The sequence below is a fragment of the Hirundo rustica genome, chromosome 19, assembly GCF_015227805.2.
Source record: "Hirundo rustica isolate bHirRus1 chromosome 19, bHirRus1.pri.v3, whole genome shotgun sequence".
In the NCBI taxonomy this organism is placed as follows: Eukaryota; Metazoa; Chordata; class Aves; order Passeriformes; family Hirundinidae; genus Hirundo; species Hirundo rustica.
Window position 1 is genome coordinate 7,884,535 of NC_053468.1, and position 22,915 is coordinate 7,907,449.

The 22,915-nt window shown below is 52.0% G+C and overlaps 2 protein-coding genes across 3 annotated transcripts in view; both read right to left on the reverse strand.

Moving 5' to 3' along the window:
- STX1A (syntaxin 1A) overlaps nucleotides 1-211 on the reverse strand; it is a 69,815-nt gene extending 69,604 nt beyond the window's left edge. The window contains exon 1 of one of the 2 annotated variants that reach the window (XR_005703578.2): nucleotides 127-211. Coding sequence is in view for 1 of the 2 variants with exons in the window: in XM_040082200.2 (XP_039938134.1) it covers nucleotides 127-156 (30 nt within the window). In the remaining variant the exon portion in view is untranslated. The remainder of the gene's footprint in view (nucleotides 1-126) is intronic. The other variant, XM_040082200.2, reaches the window with a different exon arrangement.
- A 10,209-nt stretch (nucleotides 212-10,420) lies between these two features.
- On the reverse strand, nucleotides 10,421-22,339 carry MKS1 (MKS transition zone complex subunit 1). The gene is made up of 17 exons (XM_040082806.1): nucleotides 22,260-22,339; nucleotides 21,973-22,186; nucleotides 21,024-21,179; nucleotides 20,543-20,640; nucleotides 20,247-20,375; nucleotides 19,823-19,927; nucleotides 19,019-19,127; nucleotides 18,116-18,172; nucleotides 17,178-17,220; nucleotides 16,624-16,686; nucleotides 15,500-15,570; nucleotides 14,678-14,741; nucleotides 13,097-13,204; nucleotides 12,440-12,573; nucleotides 11,682-11,764; nucleotides 11,494-11,591; nucleotides 10,421-11,034 (listed from the first exon to the last, which is right to left on the reverse strand). Exons 1-17 carry the CDS (start codon nucleotides 22,331-22,333, stop codon nucleotides 10,928-10,930), a joined length of 1,713 nt encoding a protein of 570 aa, XP_039938740.1. The 5' UTR covers nucleotides 22,334-22,339; the 3' UTR covers nucleotides 10,421-10,927.
- Nucleotides 22,340-22,915: the final 576 nt, after the last annotated feature.

Here is a 22,915-nt window from a genome sequence, read left to right on the forward strand (position 1 = left end):
CAGGGCAGGGCGGCCCCTGCCCAGGGAGGGGGGCCGAGACGGCTTCGGGCGGTCGCCGATGAGGGCAGAAGGCTGCCCGCATCCGCCGCATCCCCCCCGCGTCCCCCGGCGGCGCCCCGCACTCACAGCGCGCAGCTCCCCGGTCCGGTCCTTCATCCTCGCCCCGCTGCCGCTGCCGCTGGGAACGGCCAGAGCGCGGGGAGGGGCGCGCGCCGCGCATGCGCGCAGCGCTGCGCAGAGGGGCGGGGGGACGCGGCGGGCGCCGACCATCGTGGGGCGACGGGCAGGGGGACACGCACCGCGGGGTCGAGCGGCGGGGAGGCCGCTCCTGGGGTCTCACATCCGCGGGGAGGCCCCGGGGAGGGAGGGAGGACGGCGAGGAAGGTCACAGCTACAAGGGGATGTCACCGGTGGGGGGGGGGGGATTGGGGGTCGCGCCGAGGGGAAAATGAGGTGTCACAGCTGCGTGTGACACCCGGGGGACCTCACACTCGGGGGGATCACATCGGAGGGGAGTCACGCTTATGGAGGCCACAGGACGAAGTTACATCTGGGAATAACATCGGGAGGGGTCACACCTGGGGAGGTCGTACCTGTGGGACATCGCATCACCGTGCTCTTAAGGGTCTGGAGGGATGCACAGCAGGGCAGGCCCAAGAGCAGGGTCACCCCTGGATGTCCTGTGGCGGTGGCAGTGGTGATGGGGGTCCAGCGGACAGCGAGGTTTGGGGGCACAAACCAGACGGGCTGGCTCTGACCCCCAGCCTGGGGACAAGGAGGGCATGTTGGAGGGGATCTCCCCATGGCCTGAGGACCCCAAACCGAGGCTTGCGGGGAGCAGAGAAGTGCCGGCAGGGCTCAGACAGATGCTGCCCTTTTGCCGCTTTCAGGGAAACCGGCAGTGTCGGGGAGACACCCCTCTCCCTCCCCGCTGCCAGGGATAAAATGGAGCGGGACCTCCCACAGCCGGGGCCTGCAGGTTCCTGCAGGTCCTGGGGCATTGGATCCAGCCGCAGGGCCGCGGGTCGCGATTCCCACAGTCCGACACGCGTCCAGCATCCCTGCGGTGCCCAGTGTTGGGGTACCCCGCGGGTGCTACGGCCAAACCCAACGACGCTCACCCTGTGCACGGTCCCACTCACACCCCACACACCACCCCGCTCACCTCTCACAGCCCCGCTCACTGCGCGCTGTCCCACATACCATGCACGGCCACCCTCGCCCCGCACTGTCCCGCACAGCCCCGCTTGCCCCAAACACGCCTGCTAACCCCGCACTGCCCCACTCACTCCGCAGTGCCCCGTTTACCCCGCTCCCCCCTCAGTGCCCCGTTTATCCCGCACTGCCCCGATCCCCCCGCACAGCTCCGTTCACCCCGATCCCCCCGCACTGCCCCGGTCCCCCCGCACTGCCCCGATCCCCCCGCACTGCCCCGTTCACCCCGATCCCCCCGCACTGCCCCGGTTCCCCCGCACTGCCCCGGTCTCCCCGCACTGCCCCGGTTCCCCCGCACTGCCCCGTTCACCCCGGTCCCCCCGCACTGCCCCGGTCCCCCCGCACTGCCCCGATCCCCCCGCACTGCCCCGGTCCCCCCGCACTGCCCCTCCCCACAAAGGTGAACCCGCCCGGGGCTCCGAGCGTGGCTCTGGGGCGCGGCGCCCCCTGGCGGCTCCAGCCAGAACCTGCGGAGTCGCTCTCCGGTACCCCCGGTACGTCCGGTACCCCCGGTACGTCCGGTACCCCCGGTACTCCCAGTACATCTGGTATCCCCGGTGTCCTCGGTACCCCCGGTACACCCGGTGCACCCGGTATCTCCGGTACCCCCGGTGCGTCCGGTACCCCCGGTACTCCCAGTACATCTGGTATCCCCGGTGTCCTCGGTACCCCCGGTACACCCGGTGCACCCGGTATCTCCGGTACCCCCGGTACGTCCGGTACCCCCGGTACTCCCAGTACATCTGGTATCCCCGGTATTCCCGGTACATCCGATACTCCCAGGGCGGAGCGGGGTCCGGGCTCCCTTCCCTCTTCTCCAGGAGAGCTCATCCCCCTGGGACAGCCCCGCTGGATTACACCAGGGCCGCCCCAACACTCCTATATTATCCCATGCATGTTCTTCACCAAATTACCTGTATACATTCCTTTTTCCCATCTTTGCTTTCTCTCTAAAACATTCCCATAATAAACTCTGTGCAGTCCTCCACATCCTAAACGTATTTCATTCTTCCAGACAGCTATAGCCCCCCTCTCTCTCCAATGGTGCTTTGACATCAGGGCCCTGGGCTGAGGCTCTACCTGGACAGGGTGCCTCTTCCTCTGAGTCCCTCATTTGGGTCCTTATCTACTCTTGTGCTTCTGTGCTTCCCCAGGCTTGTGTGGATGGGACTTGTGTGGGGTGGGTTGGTCCTGGAAAGGATCTAGCCAGGCACTGTTTGGGCTCCCTTTCCCACCGATGTCTCCCCATGTTCCCTTCCAGGTGGGCAGAGAAGCTTTACTGCACATCCCAACAGTGGGATAGTTCCCAGCACCAGGGACTGGCTGAATTCATTCATGTGACAGGAGTACTGTGGACTTCCAAAAGAGACATCACCTCCTCTGCTGTCACCCCCATGAGCTCTTCCCACTGCCCAGGCTGGGAGCCCACCTTCTCCTGGCTGTGGAGGCCAGACACATCAAGGACTTGTCTCCTCTGCCACCAGCTCCCCTCAAGAGCGGTGCAAATTCCATCCCCACGGCCATGCTTGCACACACAACCCACCCTCTTATCCAGGAGAAACTGCAGCAGTGGGTGCAGATTGCCCAAAGTCCTGCCTGGTGCCAGCACCTCAGTGCTCAAGCACTTCCTCAGCCTCAGCACCTTCTCTAACCACCCTGGGGATCCTCATGGATGACTCTTGGCATAGCACATGCTGCCATACCCCTGCCACAGGCTGCTGGTGGTTTCTCATGCCCACCCAAGCCCAACGCCTCCAGAAGGTGCCTCTCCCTCTTCCCAGGCAGCTGCTTCACTGCCTCACAAAAACCTGGATCCTTCTGCATGTTGCTGTCCTTGGGCTTTCCTGGAGACCTGGGACCATCAGGGTAAAAGAGATTTGAAACTCCTGCTCCCAGCACATACATGTATGAGCTTGAAAACCAGCTCCTTGCATGCCAAGAAGTGGAACTGGAACAGGTTTTTTGGCCACCACCATCCAGGTGCCTTTACAGAGCTCTGATGTAAAGGGACACCCGTGGGCACCTCAGCTGGGAGTTCAGGAACAGGATCCCATTGTGCCAACAGGTCTCATTAGTGGAACTTAAGGATTGGGCACAGTTTAGGTGCTGGGCACAGCTCAGGTGCTAGGCACAGTTCAGGTGACAGTCACAGCTCAGGTGATGGTACAACATTTCTTCTGTTGGTGCTGCACTTATTTATGCAGCTCGTTAGGGCAGGGGCTCACTCCACCCCAATGAAGGGGGACATAGACCTTGTTGCTGTGAATCAGTCCAGTGCCAGGGATGGTCTCACCCATGAAAGCCACGATCACACTGCAAGGGAAAGACCTTGTCTAGTGTCAGAGCAGCCCTCCAGTGCCCACCACGAGGTTTCATCTCTCCTAATACCTCTCAGCACCCTGTTGAGGGAAGAGGTTGTTCCCAAGATGGTTCCATGTGTCCTGCACTCTCCTTGTGTCACATGCTCTCCATGTTCAGTCTTCCTCAAGGCAGGTGAGAAGGATGAAGATTCTGGGCACAGCTCTCTGTCCTTGTCACTCCACAGAGCCAGGACACCATGCTCTGGCTGCCTCATCTGAGACTGGGGATGAGCCCAGCTGTGTTTTTGGCTATTGCCAAACTGGAGCACCTCCCCATACCGGAGCTAAGGCTGACAGCTCATCCTGCCTGTCCCCTTGTGCCACTGCTGTGGCCCCACAGTTGGCTCTCTCCACACTGCCACAGCTCAGCACGCTGGGCAGATCTCTGGTATCAACACCAGGCTACCAGAGCAGGAGAGGTCCACACCCTCCTCCATCCCAGACCTTGAGCATGACCACCCCATCTCCACGTGAAGGACCTTTTTAGCCAGCTCTCATTAAGATGCTGATGAATATACATTTTCCTCCTCTTCTGAGCCCTGAGCACTGTGGAATGCTATGGAAGCCAACATTCCCACTTTGAAAACTTCTCTGCCTGCTACACAACAACATTTTCCATTTCCAGACAGCCTCCCACCTCCAGGAAGGCCTGCAGGTCCCCTCTGTGCTGGCTGCCACCACCCACTTCAGGGTTCTGCTGTGTGGCAGGAGCTGAGACGAGGGACAGAGCAGGATCTGGCACAAAGAGCTGAGACATGGTTGTGGGGTGAGCGGTCTGCCAAGAGCCCTGGGCATGCAGGGGTTCATGGAGAGGGTCACACAGTTCCTCACTTGTGCTACAAGCAACAAGGGCTTGTAAATCCAGGGAGCCAGACGCACAGCTCGCTGGAACAGTGCCTGTGCCTGCAGCACTCTTGTGTATGGATGGATTTTCAGGTGTTAGGCAGCCCAAAATGCAGCAGAGAAACCCAAGGACACATAAGGAATTACAGAGGTGTTTTGAACAGAGGCTGCAGAGGATGGCTGGTGCAGCTGCAGCAGATCCAAGATCGATCCTGTCATTCTCAAGGACTTGCCTCTGTCAGGAGAGACAGAACCACAACTGCCGATGGAAGAGTTCAGACACACACAAGGGGGTGCAGAATGAATCCTCAACAGAAACACAGAGAAAAGCTAGTGCCGGGCTCAGAGCGAGGCTGTCAGTGGGAACATGATGGAAACCCGGAGTGCAGCCCTGAGCTGGCAGCTTGGCTGCGGATCAGAAACCACCTGAAGCTGCTCATTCATTCATTTTCAGTCACTGCTGTTACTTCAGGGACATGATTCACTTTGGAGGGACAAAACAGAGATCCTGGATAGCTGCCAAAAGCTATTTGTCGAGGATAAGGCTGGAAAGCTGCTCACAGAGGAACAGACCAGAGTCACAGAGCACATCAGTGCTGAGGGAGCCAGGAAGGTGTTCTCCATGCCAAGGACACAGGCCAAGTCCTGTGGCATAGGAGAGACAGGCTCTCAGAGGCAAGGAGGGGATGAGTTGGATGGGCCACTCCACACCATCTCCCTGCAAGGGAGACTCAGCCCTCATCCCACTCAATGGCCACAGGGAGATGCCAGGGAGGGCAGGAGCAGCAGAGAGAAGGGTCTGTACGACCATAGTCACAAGTGGATCCAGCTGGAGGTTCTCTCTCCCCACTCAAGGGAAGCAGGTATGTCAGTGGCGATTGTTCCAAATGCTTGTCTCCATGCCAACAGCCACTAAAACTTGCTTTTGGACAGCTAACACAGGCTGCAATCCCATGGGATGGAAAGATGCTGCCCCATGGTCTTTCCAGGGACAGGACTCCTGTCCCCACTCTGGGGAAAGTTCCTATCAGCAAACAGGGAGATGGCGTTGGAAGGAAGGGGAACTGTGCCATGACTTGGAGAAGCTGAGGCAGGGCACTCTGAAAGGCGTTGGATGGGGGTGGAAAATTGAGAAGAGCCATATTCTGTGGCCAAAAAATCAAAATAGGACAGGAGAAGATTAAACAAAGGAAAAAGAGAGGTGACCAAGGAGAAGGAGAGGCAATTCAGCCTTTTGAACACATCTGTGGTGGAAAAAATCAGACATTATAAGGACTCAGTATTTCCAGCAGCAGTAGGAAAAGTGGACATTCCCTTGTCTACAGCTTGTCTCGGCTCTCATTCCTGATCCTATGTCCAGAGCATGAAGAGCACTGTGGCGCTCACAGAACATGAGCAGAGGGAACAAGATCTCCCAGGGAGTGGCAGAGTGGGACAGGAACCCCCCAGAGAAACAACAACCACCTAAAAGGAATCACAGGCTCTCTCCACCTCCTCATGCCTCCAGCAGCAGCCTGACTACACGCTCAGGCGCAAGCTGCCACTGCCAATGCCCTGCACGGGAAAATTTCCTACAGAAAAATGAAAACACGTGATAGGGATTATCTGTATTCTCTGCCTTTATGTAAGGAACAAGTTGAAAAACATTTCTCAGGTTTTTCACAGATGAGCATCTGTCATCTGTTACGCTGCCTGAAGAAATTTGTGCATTAGACCTTGATACTCAGCCTGACTTTTCTGGCTTTCTAAGGTCACGTTAAGTCATGGGAAACCCACCTTCCCCACGTTCCCAAAAGCTGATTCTCTCATTCTCAGATCTGGAAAGCTTGAAACAACCTGGAATCACACACCTCCAAGACAAGTTCCACTTCCACGCATTGTAGAAATCCTGCCAACTGTTGTGAAAGTCAGATGATTTTAAGTACAAGAACTTGTGAATAAATTATAGAGAAGCCTGATTCCATCAGTCCTTTCTGATATTCTATGTTACTCTAGAAAATTACTTTGATGGATGAGAGAGAAAGGGAAGCATCTCCAGCCCACATGGCACGAGGGTTCACTTAAAAACCTGCTCAAAAGAAAGCAGTGAGGGATATTCAATCAACCAAAGCAATCATTTCAGTGCAGGAACAGGGCACACGGACACTTATTTCTTGACTGATCCAATGAAGTGGGATTATGCTCAGGTCAGCTTTACTCTGCCGTGCATTGAAATATTGGCATTAACTGCAGAGAATGTGGGCTGCACCTTGGGAGAACAATGAGCATTAAGAAAACAGCAGCAGGGGGTGAGAGGCAAAGCAACCCAGAGCTTCCCTTTGCTGCCGGGAGCCTTCCTCTGCTACTCCAATCCCGTGGCTAAAATTAAAACATATTGATCCAACAATCAACCTCCAGTAGCGATTTAATAACAGCCACTTAAACCCTGTGGTGCGAATAAAATACTCCTCCCCTCCCCACACACCAGCCAGGGGCAGGACAAATCTCTGTAGGACATGGTCCTGCTGCAGCTCCTCCTGCCCAGAGCTGGCAGCTCCACACATCCCAAACCCCCCCGTCTTGGTGCACATCCCAATGTCCTTCCCAAATACCTGTCCTGGTGCACATTCCCACCAACCTTCCCAAACATCCCTCTCCATGCACACCCCAGAGGCCTTCCCAAGCACCCCGCCTGGTGCACATTCCAGTGTCCTCCCCAAAATCCCCTCCTGGTGCACATCCCAACAGCCTTCTCCAACGTTCTTCCTTGTGCACATCCCAGTGTCCTTTTCAAACACCCTCCTGGTCCACATCCCTATATCCCAGCATCCTTCACAAAGGAGGGATGGAATTCCTGGTACACATGCCCAGTCCTGGGATGGGGCCAAGCTGAACCACCATTTGAGATTTCCTCCCGGTTTGGAGTTATCACAGCCCAAATCTTCCTCCTTTGAGACCAGAACCCATTCCTGCGGTCTGACTTTGGTGGGAAGCTGTTCCAATGATGTGGATGACTCGTCTCTAGGGTTCGAGGGGGTTTTTTTCTGTTACGTTTCCACTGGAATTTCTAATGGATGTATTTGCATCATGCAGGCTCTGTCAACTGCCCACAGCCTTTTCCCCCACCAAGCTATCATTCCTGCCATTCCCTTTTGTTTGCACAGCTCATTTAATCTGACCCTGGAAGGCCCTGAGGGCCTTTGGGCTGAGTCCTGCCCTTATGTAGCCCAAAGCACTGGATTCAGCCTCAGACAGACGCCCATTCAGCTGGAAGTTCAGTTGGCTCTCAAAAACCCATCATAGCTCCAGTCTGCTCAAAGGAAGAAGCAGACAAAGCCCCAGAGAATCCAGCCACACTGCTGCAGCTGGTGTAGCCAGAGCTGGAGGGCTGCCAGCCATGCAGACCCCCAAGTCTCACTGCTAGACCCACTCTGGGAGCTCCAAGAATCTGCAGCAATTCCTGGCCTGTGCCTGCTGCAGGCTCCTCCTGCCCTCCCCTTTCAGTTCAGAGCTCCCCAGTCTCATTAACTTGTGCCTCAGCCATCCCAAGCTCTTGTGCACCCACACCAGTCCTTCCTCTCACATCTCCTGTTGAGTTTCCCTGTATGGACACCCCTCAGAGAGAACTGAAGGGACACTTCCATGCAGTGACCTCCTCGTGGCTCCAGGGAGGACACTGCTCTCCCCTCCTGCCTGTACCCAGGGCCCATCTCCTGTTCCATCTCCCCACCTGTGCACACCTGGTAAATGCACAACCCCACTCCAGCCATAGAATTATAGACTCATGGAACAGTTTGGGTTGGAAGAGATCCTAAAGCTTACTTCATTCCAATCCCCTGCCATGGTCAGGGACAAATTCCACTATCCCAGGTTGCTCTAAGTCCTGTCCAACCTGTCCTTGAACACTTGCAGGGATGGGGCAGCCACAGCTGCTCTGGGCAACCTGTGTCAGGGCCTCAGCACCCTCACAGGGAAGGGTTTCTTGCCAATATCCCACCTAACCCTGCCCTCTGTCAGTGGGAAGCTATCTCCCCTTTTCCTGTCACTCCAGGCCCTTGTAAAAGCTTTCTCTCAGTCTTCCTTGTCAGCTCCATTCAGGAACTGGAAGGCCACAATTAGGTCACCCCAAAGCCTTCTCTTTTCCAGGCTGAACAACCCAAATTCTTACAGCCTTTCCTCATAGGAAAGGTGTTCCATCCCTCTAATCAACTTGGTGGTCTCCAGTTCCAGCTGTGCACACCTCCTCTCCAGGCCAGATTCCTTGGCAGGCTCAGAACACAAATGCCAGTTGTGACTAAAAGATCAGTGACATTTTCACATGTGTACATGTATATGGAAATTTGCTAGTTTAATTTATAGAATTGCAAATTCAAAGAGCGTTTGCTGAGGGGTCTCTTCAAACCAGCTTTTACCAGCACCACTGGCACTGTCAGGCCACGGAGGCTGCAAGCACGACAATGAAGAACTGCAAACAGTCTCTTACTTTGGAAGAATTGCTTGCTTGGTTCTAGTAGATTTTAATTTTAAAACTTTCCTCTCGAGTTTCTCTATCCAGAGTTCTAAGTAGCAAAATAATATAATTATGCAAACCTTAGTGCATCTCACACTCAGGACACTAAATCCTGCCATAATAACTCGGCAATGAGTCAGGAACCGGACCTCATCAGAAAATTTCACTCTAACAGGATCTGCCATTGGCATCATCTCAATTAAAAAGGTATTTTGTTACATTATTGATAAAAAATTATTCTTGTAACCTTGTTACTCCATCCTGAGAAGCATTTCAGAGAGATGCAGTTCAGCCCTTGCTGATAAGCACCACAAAAACAGAAGGGTGTGACAAATACACAAGGCCACGACATGAATAATGATTAAAATAAAGAAATAACAAGTGCTACATACTCACTGAATGCTTTTCATCCTGGGTCAGTCACTACAGACCATGAGAGAACACAGAGATCAGTTCTGCTGCTCCAGCACCAGTTGTGGTACCTCCACAGCTGTCAGATCACCCAGCTCCAGGCCAAGGACACTGTTCTGCTGCACGGGCCACAATTCCAGCACATCCTCGTAGCCTCCTCCATCAAAACGAGGGGCAACAGGCAAGGAAGGTGAACAGAAGTCCCCTTATAATTGAAACTGCCAGATAGATTCAAGCTGCCAGCCAGATCTAGGAATTACAGCAAAGGTCAAGGAAGAACTAACTCTGAGAGTTGCTGACTCCTTTTTGGAGTTTGTTTTCTCATTGAAGACTGGGACAACCTCAAAATGGCAAGAAGGGAGTGAGGAACACAGTGGAGCACCAGGGAATAAGGGGATGTTCTAACAACCACACACATGGCTGCAACCATGAGTCTCATGTTCCCTCTGAAGGAGGAAAGTACAGAGCAAAAGGATGGCCAATTCATATTTCATATCTTGCCTCTGAATCCTAAATTCATGGACACATTCAAACCTGCACGGTCTGAACTTGAGAGTTTTCATCCCATCTCTTGTTTGGAACAGAAAACACATGGAAATGTGACTCGTGCACAAACCAGCGCAGCACTGTCAGTCTGCAGGGAGCTATGTTCCTCTGAACTTGAGACAGAAATAAAAATAGGGGAAAAGACTGAGAAAAGAACAGAAGAAACTGGGTAAAGAGTGGGTAAACACAAGGAAGCACCACAGTGTTCTGCAATCAGAGATGCAACAACGAACCACCAACAAACACCAACCTCAAATGAACAGCTTGAACAGTTCAAAGTTCAGCTGCTGTGCAAATGTTATCAACTGCTCTCACTGTCTGCAAACCTTCCCCAGCCAAAGCTCTGTGGTGAGCTACGGGGAAGGTGTGTTTTCAATTGTATTCCTGAACAAAGCAGCTTCCTGCTCACCACTGCAGAGCCAGACCTTATGGGCACACACAAGGAAATGCAGAATGTAACCCTTTTGTCCCGTTCTCCCTCTGTCTTCCTTTGCTTTAATTTCGTATATTACATGTGGAAGAGAGCTCTCTCTCTAGGAATGAATCAGTCTTAAGGTAGAGGTGGAAGGATAAATTTTACTATTGATTGCCCTGTACACAACAGCTAAAAACAATTATCAGCATTTCTCAAGGAGTTATCTACTCATTCCATTAATCTGAAACAGCATTGATGCCTTGACCTTCAACATCACCTTCTTCTCTAAGAAGAAAACTAAATTTACCAAGTCACATCGATTTTTCTCATTATTTCCTTTTCAGTCCCTGAAAAGGTGTTACAGAGTTCACAGGTTCCATGCCAGTATTTCAGAAGAAATGTGAAAAATTGGCTATATTGTTAGAGCCTGGTAAGAAAGGGCCTTGAAAATCAGGGCTCCTTCCACAGATACTTGTGGAAATGCAAATCCTGGGTCTAGGGGTGTTACAAGCTCCCTTCCCCATCCAAGGAGAACAACAAAGGAAGGGCTTCCGATGCTTCCAGACAGCAGCACTGTGACTCCTGCTGAGGGGTGGGAGCTTGTGTTGGAGGGAGGATGCCAAGTGCTCCAAGCAGCAGAGGTGACGCTCACGGCTCCGGTGGCTCGGGCACAGCAGAGGCAGAAGTGCTGATGAGGTCCTGGGGAAGACTCTCCCGCGCTTCCTGCATCCGGCGCCGTGCCCGCTGGAAAGCCTCTACAACACAGAGGTGACAGCAGGCCAGAATGCTTAATACAGCCTCAGGGAAGGGGAGGGATGTGTCTTTTCAGTGAACATCATCTCTCCTGGTGCATGATCCCTATGAATAGGTTACACTACCAAAGCACCTGGTGCTGCTCCACCTGCTTCTCTGATTTCCTCTGATACACAATGGGATCAGAGACAGAACCTGTGCCTCAGTGCCACCAGCTCTGCCCAGTGCCAGGCAAGACTGGGCAGCCTGGTCCAGGCTGTGGTTATCCCTCCTGCCTGCTCAGAGCTGATGCCTCCTAAAGTTTCCAGCTCAACGCAGAACATTAAACCTCTGCCATGGACTCTGAGAGCTCACAGAGAGGGGAATTACTCCCACAGTAATGGATCATCCTGAAACATCCTGCCCACTCTGTAAAAAGGCAAGCAAAGCTCACCAAGACAGAATGATACTGAAAGCCCTACCCAAAACACTGTAGACAGAGCTCTGCTGGCTGAAGCCTCCCAGTCGGTCCAGTACACTCTGCATGCGCTGCTTCAGGGCACTGTTCTCCAGAAAGGCTCTGCACAGAAGCACACCAGCAGGTCAGGGCTGCCAAAACCAGCACAGGAGATGGAGTTTACAGAGCTCATATTCCCTTTGCTGCACTCACTTGGACTGCTGCAGGCAACAGAGCCGGAACGTGACGCTCCCTGTGCTCTCTGTCCGGAAACCAAAGCGGCTCAAGCGCTTTCCCTGCAGGGATGGCACAGGTTAGAGTAACCCCACTGTGAAAACAAGCGTGTTCCACCAAACTCCTGTGTGCACAGTCTTCCCACCCTGCAAGGCTGGAAAGAAGGGCACATAGTTCAAGGCTGTGTTGAGGGCAGCATCTGAACACCTGCAAGCTGACAGTGCAGTGCTGGGGAGCGTTTCAACAACTGCCTCAGGGCTTGTTCCCACACAAAGCTGCCACTAACATCACCTGCTCATTACACCAGCAGCCACTACTGCAACTTTCTGAAGAACGTGAAGTTTTTACCTGCCTCACCCCCATCAGCTTCTTGCTTCAGGAAGCTGTTTCAGGCATAATAAAGCCCAAATTCCTCACAGAAACCCAGGAGAAGTCTACAGCTGGTACCAAATGCTGACCTGACAAACACTTTATAGGCAGGGGTAAGCCAAGGCTTTGGTCCATGCTCCCCTACTTCTCTAAGCTGCTCACCCCTCAGAAGGCACAGCTCTGCCTCAGTGTTTGCTCATTCCTCTGTTCAGGATCACAAGACTCACAGAGGAGACATTTCTTTAGTGAGAGGGACAGGACCAGCAGCTCATCCTTGTTCAAATCAGGTCCAGCCTGAGCATGGGCACCTGAACCAAGAGCAAAATGCACCATGTCCTGGCAAGAGGCTACTCTGCAGCTGAGCCCACCTTGAAGGTCGATGGTATCCGGATGTAGGTTAAGTCCTCCAGCTCAGGAGATCCCCCAATGAAAAATCTCCTCATTTCAGCAACAGTTCCCAGATCCACAGGACGCCAGGTAGGGATGGTGAGCATGTGGACACCTGGCCCAGGACAAGAGGACAGCTTAGCTGCTGTGACCTGTGATTAATTCAGTCACAAAGGACAGCAAAGGCAGGTGCATACCTGCTGACCCAACCCAGAGCTGTCTAGAAATGGAAACATTGCACAGTATCAGAAATATTCTAAAAGCATGTTCCCATAGAGTCAGCCCATTCTAGTCACATAGCCAACACTGAAAGTACCCTCTGCACAATAGCAGCATCCCCTCAGAACACACAGGGGTCACTCCAGGATCCCATGTGGGACACAGAGGGTTACTGCCATTGTAAAGATGGATGCACAGCATCACCCCACAGCTTTATCACACCAGATGTTGTGATGGCAGTATCAAAGGATCAAGGACAGCAACTCAAGATGCCCCTCACATCCTTCTTTGCTGCACCCCAGAGAGCTGACTGCTCCCTTCAGTACACCAAACCCCTGGGACTGGCTGAATCACTTCCCAAGAGGACCACCCAACTCATTCTCCCAGACAATTAACACAATGTCCCAAGGATGCTTTACCTGGACTCGCTGGCAGCACCAAGGACCCATATCCTTCCACACGATACCTTTGCCAGAAATCCAGGGATAGGACCTCAAAGTAGAGAACAGGCCACTGAGGGAGACTGTCTGCAAGATGGGGAGCAGGTCACAGCTTTGGGAAGGAGACTATCACTGAGAAAAAGAATGCTAAATGCCCAACTCCACTAGTAGGCAGCCAAAGAATCAGAGAATCACTTAGCTTGGAAAAGACCTCCAAGATCATCAAGTGCAACCCGTGGCCAATTCCCACCATGTCACCCAGCCCAGAGCACTGAGTGCCACCTCCAGTCGTTCCTTGGACACCTCCAGAGATGGGGACTCCATCACCTCCCTGGACAGCCCCTTTTAATGCCTGACACCCATTCTGTGAACAAATCCCTCCTAGTGTCCAGACTGAACCTCCCCTAGAACAACTTGAGGTTTCCTCTTGTCCTGCCCTTTGTGCTCTGAGAGGAGAGCCTAACCCCCAGCTGGTTCCCAGGGAACTGCAGAGAGTGAGAAGGTCCTCCCTGAGCCTCCTTTTCTCCAGGCTGAATCTGCCCTGATCCCTCAGCTATTCCTCGTGCTCCAAATCCTTCCCCAGTTCTGCTCCCTCTCTGGACACACTCCAGCACCCTTCCACCACAGTCCTTTCTGTATTTCTTCTCTAATGACTAACGAAGACTTATGGTTGATTAGTTTCCCCTGTAAAAGTTGAACTTCAGATTTGAGGCTGAAAACAGAAATATTGATAATAAAAATTAGGGACAATTCTCTAAGAGCAAGTCCAGACTGGGCTGTCAATTATCTTTTGAGCAGACAAGACAATCTTTTGTGAATGATCTGAAGCCAAACAGCAGAACCTGTTTAACTCTGACCTTTCCTACTGCTATTGGGGGAATATTAACTTGGATTGTCCTACATCCCTCCAAGTATTTCTTTTTTCCACAGTGAAACAAACTCACTGTGTTTCTTCTAGTCTGAAAATTCATTAGTGTTGGTTGAATACCCAGATCCAAAGTGCACATTGGATTCAAGTGGCAAGGCATGCCACAGCGCTGTCCCTAGAAATTGCACCCACAGAGCAATAGGATTGGTGAGGAAGCAGCAGGAACAGGCAGCAGAGAAGCCCAGCTTAAAATAGAGCTGAAGTTTCAAAGTGACATGAACTATCTAGGGATTATACAGGTCACTGAGCACGTCTACAAATGTAAGACTCAGCACAGAGTTTTAGTTGTGTATAAAAAAGCTGCCTGGTTCTTCAGCTGCAGCATCCCAGGGCTCTGTGCAGCACACCAGGCACAGCAACATAGGTTTTAAGAGACAAGCCAAGATCCAGGTAGTTTTCCAACAGGATAAAGCTGCCTACAGCCTGGAAACAGGGCAACATTAATGAATCCATAAAAATGCTAATGGATTCCTGAGCAGGGCAAACACAGGATGTGTCCAGGGGCTGTGTGGTGACAGGGTGAACTTCTGTTGAACCAGAAACATTTCCCTCTGTTCTTTCATCTCCAACAGGACAGACAACATGATAGCTACAGTGGGACCAAAGGACTTCAGAGTAACAAGGAAACACACCTTCATCTTCTTGGGTGTAAAACATATCCACAGTGAAGGGGTAGCAGAAGTATGCCACATTATCCTAGAAAAAAACAGGGCAGAGATCAGATTCCTGGACAAGAGAATTCATCACCTTTGCAGAGAGCATAGAGAGCTGGGAGAAAGGAACTAATGGCAGAAAGCAGGTGATGCTGCCCAAAAAGATCAATGACATCCCACTAACAACCACATGACTGCAGGATGGACCTGCAAACGCTCCCTAGTGCCATTTCAATGGAATAGGATGTTGAAAATAATGGAAAAGGGGAGTGACACTTCAAATGAAAACTCAGTCAATTGCACAACTTCAGGGCAGCCTTAAACTTTACAGGAGCCAAGCCAAGCACAGTACCTCAAACAATGGTGTTACTGAAATGTATAATTATTTTTTCAATATGAAAACATATACAATACATTAAAAGCTGATAAAATTCAAAGTCAATGTAGAGTCTCTGCACATTCCTCCCCCAGGCAAGCTGGAACCATGCTTGGTTAACTCAGAGACCCATAGAACACAAAAATCAAAGCTCCAAAGGCAATTAGTCAGCAAGAATGAACAAAAAAGTGGGGTTGCAGAAAATGCTTGGGAGTAGTTTTATTTGGTTTGGTTTTATTTGGAGATGGTGGCCCCTTGAAAAAATGACAAGTATAATTGGAATAAGGAGAATCCCAAATACGCTCTGGCCTTAAAAGGAGCCCTCAGCTCAGGACTTTAGCTGAATATATCTGTAGTTTGTAACACATGTTCCACTCCAGAGACTGCCTGTTCAAATTGCTCTGCAGGTCTGAAAGTGTCCTTACCCAGCCCACTGTCTTGGTGGCACAGATCTGCGTCACTCCTGAGAGCTGCTGGAACGGAGAGCTTGACCACTCTGGGGGGGGACAGGAGAAGATGAAGGCTTGGGGTGAGGCCAAACTCACAAACCAGAGCAGCTCAAAGGAGAATGTCAGTCCCTGATGACTGGGATGAAAAGTAATATCACGCACCCTGACATTCACAGGATCACAGAATCATTGGAAAAGCCCTGCAATATCATCAAATCCAACCCTGACTGATCCCAACTTTGTCAACCAGGCCAGAGCATTGAGTACCACATCCAGTCATTCCTTGGAACCCTCCAGGGATGGGAGCTCCACCACTGCCCTGGGTAGCTCCTTCCAGTGCCTGACCACCCTTTCCACAGAGAAATTCTTCCTCATGTCCAACCTGAACCTCTCCTGGTGCAACTTGAGGCTGTTTCCTCTTGTCCTGATACTTGTCTGGGAGCAGAACCTGACCCCCACCTGGCTGCAGCCTCCTGTCAGGGGGTTGTAGAGAGTGAAAAGGTCTCCCCTGTGCTTCCTCTCCTCCAGGCTGATTCCCCCCAGCTCTCTCAGCTGGTCATCATACAACTTTTCCCTGTCCTATTCCAGGCACTGCTCTTTAGAACACCCTGAACACCATGAAAAGCACCAACTCATGTCAAGAGAAAAGCAGAGCCTTATCTAAACGTACTGAGTAGCAGAAGTGGTATCTTGACAGATACATCCAGAGAGGGGAGTCAGTGCCATAGCTTTAGGAGAACTAAACATGCAGCAGGATATGCACGTAAGAGCTGGGAGCCTTATTTATCCATCAAAATTTAATATGTTAATATCAGCACAAAGCATGATGGCAAGAACTGAAATCAGACAAGGTCACTGTGGTGGGGAGCACAGGAAGGCTGCTCTCTGCAAGATAAGGAATGAAGTTTGGAAAGACTGGTCACCACCACCACATCCCAGCCTGACCTGAGTTCTGCCATTCTAGCTCTGAAGGCCTCTGACTAGATCCCAGCCCCAACATTAATTTTTCCTGACTCTCAGCAGAGCTGGTCTGATGGACCAGCCAAAGCCTGTTTCATCTCTTAAACTGCTGTGATGTGGGTGGGAATGTGAATACTCACGGTTAGGCAGCTCCAGGAAGAAATGCACATAAAGGTTGTCATATTCATAGCCTTGAGCTGAAACTGAGAAGAGAGAATAAATTTCAGCTGTTTGACTGCACACAAATTCTTCCATCATTCACTGTAGATTTTTGGGAGAGCCTCCACCAATAACCTCAAGGAAAATCAGTTACTGCTGGAAGCTAGGAAACGTTTTCAAAGTAACAGGAGATGACCCGCAGAGAAGATTCCTTCTCCAGACTTCCCTGTCCCTGTATCACTAAGCAGATGAGGGAGTTCACACATTTAATTGGTTTCTTTGGGAAGTTAATAGAGATTATAGCAATCTGCTCTCCTTTTTTCAGATCTGGTCCTTCTTAGAACAGCTACAGCATTTGCAACCTCCAACCTGTAAATGCCTCTCGAGAGATTTGTCTGCAGGAAACAGGGAGGAGGAGGAAGCAAAGGATTCTAGGGACTCTTGAATTTAGGGATTCAAGAATCCTTGGATCACACCCTCAGCCATCCCAGCACACCCACATTTGCCCCTATTACTGTTTAGAATAAGGGCTCACCTATTTCTCCATTCATGAAAAGTCTCAGAGTACCAGGAAGAGGCTGGAAAAATTAGCAGATAAACAAGATAAAGAGCACTGGCACAACGTCAACAATTCCTTCCCAACAGCATCTCACACAGGTATTTCATAGGTTTTTGGACATGCATGATTTACTGTTCTGGCCAGGGAGGAGGCATGATTTGTCCTATCACTTCCAGAAGTGAACAGTCCCTCTGGAAAGAGGCTCTAAAGAGACCAAATTCCCGAAAGCTCAGCCTGCAGGAATTTACTGTTCTGTATATATGTCTCTTACAGATGTCAAGATCAATATAACACACAGTGAGAAGTCACTTGCAGAAATCACAGCCCTGCTTCTGTCATGTTCCTGCATTTGCCCAAGATGAGGGAGCAGGGGGAAGCACTGAGACATTCTATCAAAGTACTGGAAAGCACAACCTTCACTGTTTTGTATTGTATTTCACTGATTTGTACTCACTGTATTGGCAAACAGTATTTGAGCAAAAAAAGATTGCAGTGCAGATAATTCAGTGAGAATGCAAACTGCATGAGTCTGAGTGTGGGAGGGGCTGTTTATTTATGGTACACAGAGCTGCTTGACACTGAAGAAGTTAACAGCAATCACTGCCCCTGAAGACATAAACCAAATTTCCTTCTCAAAGTACTACAGTCACAGGCCTTGAGGCACTGCAGCCCCACAGAGACTGTGAATGTGTCAGCGCAGGCCCTGAACAAGCAGGACGGATCTCTGCAGACCCCAAACCCACTGTCACTCTGACGCAATTTTCTGCTCAAAGCCACCAGGTAAAAGCTGCCAACCCCCTTCCAGAGCAAAACAGTCTTTGGAGACTGTGCTGTGAGTGGCATCTGCGTGAGCCAGGTCACCAGACCCCAGAGACAACACAGCTCCAGCCCCTGGCAGTGCCTCTGGAACTCACCATTTCAAAGTCTGTGCCCACGAGCCCACTGAGGTAATCCTTGTGCCGCCCGTACAGCTGGGAACACACACAACAACAACAACAACAAAAAGTGCTATTTTGATTATATCTGCTGTTATGTACTGCCAAACAAACTGTACATCATTTAAACTCAAATCATTACCGGGCTTAGCACACGCAGGGTTGTTACAGCAAATATGGAGAATATAAGTATTTAACAGAACAAAGATGCATAACTGCTAACACTGCAACAGAACTTCAGCTTTGGGTCTCCAAGGCCAGTTTAAAGGGAAAAGAAGTTCTAAAGAATCAGATCTTAAATAATATCTGAAAAACACAGGTACAAACTATTCCAAGGAAATGGCCAGGCAGAGATCAGCATAGTCATGATTTCCTTGGTGACCACAAAACCAGTAAGGAAATGCACAAATAAAAATCTAAACCAAAAGGTACTTTCATAAACTGTCAAGAGACAAAAAGGCAATTCAGAAAAATCAAGATGTGAAATGGCATCCCAATATCCTGGGACATTACAGGTAACAAGGCATCATTTAATAAATATAAAGACAGCAAGAGGAAGATTAAGGAAAGGGTTTGCCCACTGCTCAAAAGGGAAGGAAAAACACTGGCAGGTGACACTTGGAAGGCATGGAGTTTGGTGTTTTCTTGCATCAGCTCTCACTCTCTAAAGCACTGCAGCCAGAGGCAGGACAACTACAGACAAGGTCTCTTTAAGGAGTAAGGAATGAAGCAAAGAGTATTTGCTGTAGTTCTTAGATGCCTGAGGCTCAGGGACATTTCGTCACTTCAGGCGTGCAGAGCACCAGCAGTTACCTCTCCATGATGATCTGAGCTGCTTCTGTTACTCAGAATTAGCGAAGATGCTCTGTGGCCAGTACTTACATCTCTGAACACACGCTGCTCACGCTCCTCCTCCTCTGGCTGCACCTGGGCAGATGCATTCTCAATAGTGTATTCCCACACCTCTCGCTTCTCTCCATCCAGCTCGATCCTGCAGAGTTCCAAAACACATGGGAGAAACTCCCCCGTCATGCAGAGAATAAGCGCAGGTATCAGTGGGGCCCTCCTGACACAGCAGCGTCCCCTCTACCCAGCTGTGAGCACCCACAGCCCTCTCCTCACTCCCAAGTGCCTGCCAGCATCATTCCCTCAAAATGGAAGACTTGCCTGCGTCCGTCATATGCATAACGTGATTTTACAAGGGATGTACTGATAGAACAAGGGAGAATGGCTTCAAACTGACAGAGGGCAGGGTTAGATGGATATTAGGAAGAAATTCTTCCCTGTGAGGATGGTGAGGCCCTGGCACAGGTTGCCCAGAGCAGCTGTGGCTGCCCCATCCCTGGAAGTGCCCAAGGCCAGGTTGGATGGGGTTTGGGACAACCCAGTCTAGTGGAATTTGTCCCTGCCCGTGGCAGGGGGTGGAACAAGACGGGCTTTAAGGTCCCTTCCAACCCAAACCCTTCTGTGATTCCATGATAACCTGTATCCCCAGAGAGTTGCACCAAAGCACCACACAGCACACATGCAGTGACACTGAGCTTAAGCACAGTAAGCACAACAATATTTTCTTAGAAATTTCTGACATAAATGAAATCTTTCTCAATCTAAGGGCTGACCCCCTGCCCAAAGGATGACCAGGAAACAGCCATTTCAGCCCCTACTCCCAGGAGAGGTCCCACTCACCGGTAGGGTCCTTTGGTGCCAGTGAAGTCAGGCTTCACTGTGATCACCCCATTGCCATCCACCTTGATTGTACAAAGCACATTTTCATACTCCCTGTGACCAAGCCTGAAGGAAGACACCAGGAAAACACAGTCTAAACAGAGAACACAGACACTCTCATGCTCTGGAACAGCAGAGCCAGTAAAGGAACTTGGGATTACAGAAGGGAACACATACACACTTTCCTACATTGGTTTAAAGCCTTTTGGAGGTATACACACAGCTACCTCACAACTGAAGAAGAAGGCAGAAAGAAATTCCAGACCATGTTACTGAGCTCTTGGAATTCTCCCCCCTTAACTAATGAAAGAAAGAGGAATTTTGAGTAAGGAGGGAAGATGGATTTTCTTTTGGTAAATTACAATCACTTCAGGATTTTACTTACTTCCCATAAGGTCCCAAGTCCCCCATGATGTACATGGTCTGGACAGGTGTGTTAATAACATGATTGTTCTTTATAAATTCTTCTGAAGGTTCCCAGGTAATGATTTTTGACTTCAGGGAACTTGCTTCTCTGTCAACAACAGAACAGCACCAGTCACAGCTCACGTCAGCAGCACCGAACCCACCATGATGAGGAGTCACATTGCTGGATCACATGTGTGACACAGGAAAAGCCACCAGCTCCACCAGCTCTACAAAACCTGCATGAACAAGCTCCAGGCCTGAGTTTGAACTCACACAGGCCTACGGTCCTGTCTCCTCCTCCTCACATTGGCCATCCTCTCGACCAGATATGATGGCACTTCATGATCCGAGTCAGTTACCTTCTGGCAGAGCTGGAAGAACAGACAGGAATTACCTTAACTGGGCATCTTTCCCAAACACAGCTCTCCTCTTGGAGGAGGGAACAGGTGTGCACACAACCACACGAAAAGACAAATTGCTAAGTGACTGCAGAATTCCTTCACTGCTCTGGTGGCAAAATACAGCTCACTCCACCCAACAAGCTTCCCATAGAGCAGAGCTCCTACAGAGCCAAGTCCCAACCATTGCTCTGTGCCAAGGACATCCTACCCCAGGTCTGGGGCACCAGGGGAAACTGCTCTGCAGAGTGCGTTCTCCTGCACTCAGGGTATCTGCCTGGCTGAGAACCAAGAAATGTTCCCTCTGCAGTAGGACTGGAAGTTTTGACAGACACTGAGTAACTAAGAGCTGGTACCTCCTCTAGGTTGGTGAATCGGTCGTGGTCAGTGTAGGTGAAGATGCGACAGTTCTTCCGACCTCCAGCCTTCTCAAGTTTCTGGATCTCCTCATGGTACTGCCAGTCCAGGGGAGTCTGGCAGGCTGACCCATTCCGGTACAGATCCACCTCAAACTGACAGCACCACAGGTAAAGCACAACAGCTGCTTTTCACCAGCTTTGGCAAAGCCACAAATATTTTCCAGATTTTTCCAAAGCCACCCCAGAGACAAGACCCTTTGGGAATCCCAGCAAATAACCCAAGCTCCAGAGCATCTCCAACACTGCTCAGGCACGTGGCAGACAGCAGCACCACTGATGCCCACCTGGAAAGCCTTGGGCACAGTAGATCACCCTGAAACAAGGAACCCCACAGTGAGTTGCAGAAAAGGGGGTGTCAGGAAGTTCCCCCAAGTCTGTCCAGTTCTGGACAGGACAGGAGACACATGGATCTCCTGGGGCAGGTTCAGCAGAGGGTGACAAAGCTCATCAAAGAGTAGCACCCTTCCTACGATGAAAACCTGAGGGAGCTGGGGCTGTTCATCCTCAAGAGACATTGAGATGGTACCTCATCTCTGTCTGTCAGTGTCTGCAAGGAGGGGCCAGAGCACGGACCAGGCTCTGGACCAGGCTCTGCTCCGTGGGGACCAGCAATGGAACAATGGGCAGGAACTGATGCCCAGAAAGTCCCACCTGAACACGAGGAAGAACTTCTTCCCTGTGTGGTGACCAAGCACTGAACAAGCTGCCCAGAGAGGGTGTGGAGTCTCCCTCACTTGAGCTATTTCAAAGCCAGCTGGACACAAGCCTGAGCAGCGCGCTCCGGGGCCCCTGCATGAGCAGGGCAGTCGGACTGGATGACCCCAGTGATCCCCTCCGATCTCACCCTTTCCGCCAAGTCCCTCCCGCCCCGCCTCCGTGCACGCACCTGGCTGAAGAGCTTCTCCTGCCACCCCACCACGGCCACCTCCTCCTCATCCTCCGGGGGCTTCTGGGCGCCTGCGCGAGAGCTCGCGGTAACGCGCAGCGGCAGCGCTTCCGCGCCGGCGGCGCGGCCGGCCCGGCCCGGGCGCTCGGTGTCGGCGAGCGGCGGTGCCCGCGGCAGGACAGGCCCGGCCGGCGCGACCCGCTGGATACGGACCCTGCGGGGGAAGGAGCGGAGCGTCAGGGCTGTGCGAGCCGGCGGAGCCGGGCCGGGGCCGGGCAGGCGCTCACCGTAGGCGCAGGTTGCGGACGGGGTCCCGGGAGCGGTACACGGCGCTACCCCCGCACCGCGCCGCGCCCGCCATGGCCGCGCTCCGGGGAAACCGGCGTGTGCGGCTGGGCAGCGCCCCCGCGCGGCCGGAGCCTCCCGCACAGCCGGGCCCGCTCCGCGCACGGAGCCCGCCGAGCTGCGAGTGACGGGCGTCCCCACAGGCCCTGTGAGGGAGCGCCCCGCACATCCCTCCGTGTGAGGGAGGGTCCCACACATCCCTCCGTGTGAGGGAGGGTCCCACACACCGCTCCGTGTGAACAAGGACCCCACACACCCCTCCGTGTGAGGGAGCACCCCACACACCGCTCCGTGTGAACAAGGACCCCACACACCCCTCCGTGTGAGGGAGCGCCCCACACACCCTCTGTGTGAGGGTTCCCATGGCCTCTGAGGGGATTCCCCCAGCCTCTGTGTGAGGGTCTGCACAACCTCCATAGGGAGGTCTCCATATCCTTCTGTGTGAGGGTCCCCACAGCCCCTCAGGAGGTCCCAGGGTCTCCAGGGTCTCCCACATCCATCCGCGTGAGGATCTACACAGCCTCTCTGTGAGGTGGGTCCAGCACATCTCTCCCACAGTAGGCCCCAGGACAAAGCCCCCCATACCAACAGCCCCAGA